Source organism: Sinocyclocheilus rhinocerous, unplaced genomic scaffold, assembly GCF_001515625.1.
Source record: "Sinocyclocheilus rhinocerous isolate Xijiao unplaced genomic scaffold, SAMN03320098_v1.1 scaffold988, whole genome shotgun sequence".
Taxonomy (NCBI): domain Eukaryota; kingdom Metazoa; phylum Chordata; class Actinopteri; order Cypriniformes; family Cyprinidae; genus Sinocyclocheilus; species Sinocyclocheilus rhinocerous.
The window spans coordinates 1,911,608-1,919,021 of record NW_015650363.1 but is presented as its reverse complement, the minus strand read 5'-3'; the positions used below and the strand labels follow the sequence as shown (position 1 = coordinate 1,919,021).

At 37.6% G+C, this 7,414-nt stretch overlaps 1 protein-coding gene across 2 annotated transcripts in view; it reads left to right on the top strand.

The window, feature by feature from the left end:
- Positions 1-2,785: 2,785 nt before the first annotated feature.
- The window catches only part of LOC107711892 (growth hormone receptor-like), a 33,311-nt gene continuing 28,682 nt past the window's right edge, over positions 2,786-7,414 (top strand). The window contains exons 1-2 of one of the 2 annotated variants that reach the window (XM_016516973.1): positions 2,786-2,933; positions 3,422-3,471. Coding sequence is in view for 1 of the 2 variants with exons in the window: in XM_016516972.1 (XP_016372458.1) it covers positions 2,866-2,933 (68 nt within the window). In the remaining variant the exon portion in view is untranslated. The remainder of the gene's footprint in view (positions 2,934-3,421; positions 3,472-7,414) is intronic. The other variant, XM_016516972.1, reaches the window with a different exon arrangement.

Genomic DNA, 7,414 nt, shown 5'->3' with positions numbered 1-7,414 from the left:
GTACGTTTTCAAACGCCACTCCTTTGAGAACCAGATCTAGATTTCAATTCTATTTTAACTGTTGATTGGCCAATCAAGTTTATATCCCGCCTAACATTTCTTAGAACAGATTTAAAAAAAAAAAAAGAGTATTTGAGGCATTTTTCAGGTATACCTAAAAAAAAGGCAACAGCTGATCTGCTAAATGTGGGAGGACGCATTCTGTCTCTATTCCTGTCCAATAATCTGATGTTTCCCTTTTCCCTTTACACCTTACTGTCATTTCAATTACGCAACAACTTATACAAATGATGTTATCTTAACGCCTCAGGGAACTTAAAACCAGTGCCGTGTCCAACCAGCTGACAGGTTGCACAACAACCCTTCTAATCCAATTGAGACTTTACTGACACTGAGGTAAATACACATTAGCTTGGTGTGACACCAACAAAGTGAATTACGCTTCATTTGGAGCCAGAAAAGGCCACATTTTGTGTGAAAAAGAAGGATCTTACAAGCATTTCTGTTTTATACCACTTTTCAAGGTCCACCCGAAGATTATTTTCTTCCCAACTGTTTATTTTCCAACTTTTAGACTTTTTATAACCTAATGCGTGTAGCTGAACACTCTTTTCAAATCGGTAAGAAAAACCAGCTCCAAAACAATGATTACCACAGTACTGGCAGTGTTGCAGTATGAATGCAAAATATATGTACATATCGCATTCAGAAGTTCGAGGATGTGGCCTTGACCCTGACCCAAAATCGATTAACAACAACATAGATGTTGAGATGCACATTATTGAGATAAAATATAAGGGCAAGTTGCAATGTTTAAAGTTTGCTGAGAGAGAAGTTGGACACTCAGTGTGTCGTCCAAGAGCTTTGTTCACATGCCACATTCATTTAATGTAAAGTTTCTATTTTTTTCACTCTCATTCACTGAGGCACTGTTGGGAGTGAAGAATGGGCCCCTTTCAATGGACCGCCCTTCTAAAATCTGATCAAAATTCACTACAGGGCTATCCCACCTCACATGTTACTAGTTTCTTTTTGAAGGATTGATATAAAAAAAACTTGAATTTCTGATATATTTTTAAGACACATGTGGGTTTGAGAACTGATAGCCTCTCATGTATTAAAAGTACAACCCTTGCATTGATTCAATTCATATTAAACAGACAGGCAAGCTTCATTAAAAACATGCAGACCTTGAATTGTATAGCATACCCTTTCACATCTGAGATCATGAATGATGAAACAGGAAACTGAGGATGTCTAATTTGATTCAAGCATATAAGATTTCTCAAAGTCTAAAAAAACAGATGTCAAACTATTCCATTAGAGCCAAGTCCAGTAATTATAAGGTTGGTCACATGACAAAAGACATATGATAAACTCTGACCTAAAGTAAAGATGAGGTCATTTTATCTAGCTGTCCAGACTTGATTTGGATTCTATTCTTCCACTGCAAATTAGTGAAGAGGAATAGAAAATATTCTCAGCCCTACATAAATATTACTGCTCTACAATTAATGTCATTACTCTCTAGTTGGCAAGTTGTTGTCCCGATAATATAGACAAAGAAATTCGTCCACACCAGGTCCATTGATCTGCAATTCATTAACACAGAGATAACCTACAAAACCCAAGATTTGTCACAGTACAGTAAAGAAATTAAAATCTAAATCTTTAAATAGACTACATGTCCAATGCACTTTCTTCAAGTATAAGTACTTTTTGGGCCAAACTTGAAAACGACCAAAAAGGCACATGTGTTCATAGTTTACGGTCAAAGGTGTGGATAAGTTAAAATAACTGACAAAACAGTCCTGTCTTGCTCAAAACCCTGAAGTGACAGAAAAGTGTTGCCAATGTGCTCTCCCAAATTAGTGATCCAAAAGAGTGACCACTGAACAAAAGTGGCCAAATTGAGTGAAAAACTGTTAAATAACCAAAAAGAGCAGCCAGTGTCCTCTCTCCCTAATAAGCGACAAAAAGAGTGCCCTGAGCTGGCTGCCTTTTAAAAACTGGTTGAAAAGAGTAAGCAGTGCGCTCTCTCCCAAATAAGCGACCAAAAGAGTGACTGTTCTCCCTCAAAAACACTGACTCTCTCAGAAAACTAGCCAAATACGGCCTTCAAGTGACCTTCAACACTTTCGAAAACAACAGAAAGAAACTCTCCTCAAATAATCTGTACTGATTAAACTCACTCGATTATATGCGGCAGGCACGAGTGTTCTGGATGTTGCGCGCTCAGCGCGTGGGAGACCGCTATATTTCGCAGCTCGCGCCAGGACTCGAATATCTGTCGACAGGGGGCGCGAGCCAGTGACACTGAGCCAGACCAGTAAATGTGAATCTGAAGACTTGAAGTGCTACGCAGTCAACGTGAGACCCTTCAGGATCCGCGCGGTGCCCCCGCTCCCTCTTAACAAATAACTGCCAACAGTTTTCAGCGCGTTATACCTGAAAACCCTGCAACGCGTTCAGCGGTATTCCCGAAAAGATGTTCGGGTGATTTTTGAGGACATATCTTCGATATTGTCCTTCCTTCAAGAGCTGTTGGATAAGGGTTGCACCCCCTCCACTCTTAAGGTCTATGTGGTGGCTATAGCAGCTTTTCATGCTCCTATAGATGGGATATCGGTCGGCAGGAACAACCTCGTTGTTCGATTTTTGGAAGGGTCTAGGAGGTTGAACCCCCCTCGCCCTTCTACGGTCCCTACATGGGATCTGTCTAGGGCTCTGAGGGCGCTCAAAGGCCCCCCCTTTGAACCGCTACAATCCGCTGATATTCGACCCCTATCGCTGTTTTTTTTTTTTGCATCGTTTTAAAGGCGGAGAATATCGAGAGCCCCACAACACGCAAGTCTGTTGATCCGGATGAACGAACTGTTGAAAAATTCAAACTCGCAACAGATTTTGCTCGCGGACAACTTCTCTGGAGCTGAGTGAGTTTCGCTGTTTTCTTATCAAGTGTTCTTGCATGATATGCATTTAAACAGCTTTATTTGAAGTGTTTTAGTTGGGCTACGCTTTGGTTTAAAGGGGTGTGCAGAGCTCGTGTAGCACAGGGCAGTAAACTGTGGGAAATCGAGCACTTTTTGCGTGCTGTGTGTGCAGATTAAAGGGCTTTTGATAAGTAATCGTTTTGTTGTTGTTGTTTCTCATTTGATGTTGTTCTGTCGTCTAAACTTTGCTCTGTTCTCAGCGCAAGAGGGAATAAGGTAGAAATGTAGTTTACGCACGTATATGTTTATAAGGAGCCTCAGATGGCTTATCGGCTGCGAAAAGTGTTGGAAAATATTTATTACCCTCGTTAAATCAAGACCAGAGTAGCAAATTAAACAGAGCGGGAATTAATGGACACATTTGCTGGATATTCCTGTTATGAATTTGCGTGGCAGCTGGATTTATGCACGTGGCGTCTGTCATACAGGTGTTTTCCGCAGATTTGAGGGCCCTTCAGGTGTGTCAAGTCCACTTGAGGTATGAGACTATAAAGAAGCTGGTATTTCGTTACTGTTTCAACAAATGTGTCTTCTAGTTTTGTATATTATTATTTTGTGCTTTGTTTCTCTGATGTAAAATAAGATTTAGTAGAGAGTATGAAGCACTTTGATAACACTTTTGAATATTACTTTCAAAAATAACTTTAGCAAACATTTAATTCTAAACTGTTAGAATTAAATGCATTTAAATATGTAGATTTACTTTTATAGTATTCATATTATATTCATGTTCATCTTTAAATGTCTCTAAATTTAAAAAAAAATCAATCCACTAAAATTGAAATCTTAATTTTAAATGTTGCCATAATCAATGTGATGCCCAAGTAAAATGCTGCAGTGATAACTTTTTCAATCACTTTGAATTTTAATATTGATGAAGAAAGCAAAGCTTGACAGTCTAAAAACCCGTAGAGTAATTATAGACATTATTCTGACAGCCTCTTACACTTTTTCAGACAGAAATGGCATTGAAATGAGGCTGCAAATCCAAGACTCCCTGCATTTAATATTTCCAAGCAGCCATGACATTACCTGTGCAATTCTACGAAATCCTGAACAAAGAGATGTAAAAGCGCTGCAATCAAATTTCCCATTTCACAGATGCTTAAACAGAAAGGTCATGAGTTCCCGATTGAAGCGCATCTGTGAATGAAGCACATAGGCAGCTTGTTATGAAGAGAGAGGTCTTAAGATGATAGAGCAAGAAGAGTGCTGCAGATTTGCATATTCCTAAAACACTGACTCGAATGTATTGAACGATTTTTCTGAAGTTAATCTACTGCTTTACAGTGATTTTTTAAAATGTATTTATTTATTTATTATTATTATATTGCAATTTTTTGCCAGTTTACTTTTGCCAGTATCCCCAGTTTGCGTAGACTGTTTCCGACATGTTTCTTCGTTGTGGAAAAGGTTACAGGTTGTACAGGTTTCCTATTCAAGGCATGGCATACACATCATCTTATGTTAAACTCTAGATGTTTGATCGGCTGACTTTCTGCTCACAAAATGCTTCCCTAATGCTGAGGAGCTGTTCAAAAGAGAAATGCTTCTCCTAGAGGTTTAGTAGATTCTCACATGCTAATTGCAAAATGTGTTCTGCTGTTATTGAACCTGAAATTCATTATTCATTTATACTCATTATTCATTATAAAAGGTTGCCATTCAACATGAAATTGAATTACTTGTTTCATCTTAATGTTAGTCTGTATTTAAATGTTTTCTGTGTTGATGATAATTGTTTTTGTGTACAAGGCTTGCAGAAACATTTTGTGTTGACTGAATGCACAATGTACACAGAGAGGAGATCAAGGTGCTGGTAATCAGAGAAGAGTTCAAATTTAGGTTAGATATTAGTATTTGCACACTTTTAGGACACACTTAAAATGTCTGCATTTCATAATTTGGCTGTAAAATATCAAACCAAGTGGCATCTGTAAAGAAATAGTGCATTTTCTCAGAAATAACTTTACTTTTTTGAGTCCATTTGCATTTACTTTTAACTTACCCATTCCAAAGTCGTATTTAGTGAAAGTTTGTTCTCCTCAAGTTGACACAGGTGTTCTAACAATAACCACAGCTGTACTTCATATCATTACCAATAAACATACTGACATTTGTACAGCCATAAGTATTGTTTTATTAATTAACAGACATCTCTGTGGGAATTTGTTTCTGATAAAAAGGGTGTTTTTGCTACATTTCCTTAAATACAAATGGCATTTTGTTTGATATTTTGTTATACATTACCATTCAAAGGTTTGTGGTCAGTAAGATATTTTAATGTTTTTGAAAGAATTCTCTTTTGCTCATGAAGGCTACATTTATTTGATTAAAAATACAGTAAAAACAGTAAGATTTGGAAATAGTATTACAATTTAAAAGAGCTGACTTCCATTTGAATATATTTTAAAATTTATTTCTGTGATTGCAAAGCTGAATTTTCAGCAGCCATTACTCCAGTCTTCAGTGTCACATGACCCTTCAGAAATCATTCAGATATGCTGATTTGCTGCTCATGAAACATTTAAAATGATGATCAGTGTTGAAAACAGCTGTGCTGCTTGAATTTTTTGTGGAAACTATGATACATTTTTAGGATCCTTTGATGAATTGAAAGTTAAAATAATTTATTTGAAAAATACATCTTTTAGAATGTTAAAAATGTTTTTTTTCAGCCATTTTCAATTTAATTCATTCTTGTTGAATAGAAGTTAATTTTTTTCAAAAAAAACAAACAACTTACTGACCCCAAACTTTTGAACAGCAGCGTATAACGCAAAGCCATTTTCAATTGAATGCTTCCTTTCAAAAAAAAAAAAAAAATGTTACTGACCCTAAACTTTTGAACAGCAGTGTATAACACAAAAATATTTTATACGTTTTTAGATGTGACTTAAGTGTCAAACTCTGTATATCAGAGTATGAAGGTTTAAGCTTTACAGTGCACAAGCTTTTGACTCTATGAAAAATGTCTAGGCATTCGAAGACCTTTGCAACACAAATAGGTTTGCAAGCAGTCTCTGCACAAACATGATTGACCTCAGTTTACCACAGGTGTTGGAAGCATGATATCTCTCTCTCCTTTTTTGGAGTCAGTATCATAAAACTCAGTTTTCTCTCCACACACACACACACACACACACACACACACACACACAAACTCGGTTTGGCAGAATGTAGATCCGTCCCCCTCCAGCAGCCTGCTCTGCTGACCCAGGCTTTTCCACTGCCCTTGTGAAATAGGAGCGGCAGACGATCGGGTCTCACCAGCCAGAACTGAATGCCAACACAAAGCAAAAAGACTCTCATATGCTGCTTCTGGCAGAAGCCCACTTTAATCTCTATTTGAACAGTCCAGTGAAGAGTTAAAATCCACTTTCGACCAGCAAAACTGCAGCACATGCAGTTGTTCCCTGTGCACATGTATATACATGTATAGTTGTTTACACAAGGTTTTGTGCTTGTTTCACCATAACACACTGTTTGCTTGCTTGTGCAACTGGGGTGACTGAATGTCACCTTTGAACTTTGCATATAGTCTTCTGACTAAATCAATCAGAACAGGAAAGGTTGAATCCTCTCTGATATCCTCTTTTCTGCAGTAGCCAAATGCTGTGAGGAGTAAGTACTGCACTAATGACATTTGAAGATTATGCTAGAATTAGATTACAACAGTAAATTCAGAGATGTCCACAATGCTGCAATAATACATATGGACTGAACACTACTGAGATCCACTGTAAGGGCAATTGTTAAAGGTTCAGTTCACTTCCAGAATAAAAATTTCCTTATAATTTACTCACCCCCATGTCATCCATGCTGTTCATGTCTTTCTTTCTTCAGTCGCAAAGAAATTAAGGTTTTTGAGGAAAAACATTCCAGGATTTTTCTCCATATAATGGACTTCAATAGTGGCCAATGGGTTGAAGGTCCAAATTACAGTTTCAGTGCAGCTTCAAAGGGCTCTACATGACCCCAGCCTAGAAATAAGGGTCTTATCTAGCGAAATGATCTGTCATTTTCTTTAAAAAATAGAAAATGATATACTTTTTAACCATAAATGCTAGTCTTGCACTAGCTCGACTTCACGCATTACGTAGTCACATTGGAAAGGTCTCGCGTGACGTAGGCGGAAGCACCGATCCAGTGTTTACAAAGCGAACGTGCAAAGAAAGTCAAATGCGCTTTACAAAAAAAGGTCGATGTCGGATGATTTTGGAAGTTGTAGGAGAAAATTAGATGAGTTTTTCGCCCGACCCTACCTTTCTGAACCGGAGTACACAGACGAAGAGCTAACCGCACGTGAACTTTCCAACGGGATTATGTAATACGTGAATTTGCTGACGCGCATTTGTGGTTAAAAAGTGTTATATATATATATATATATATTTTTTTTTTTTAGAAAATGACCGATCATT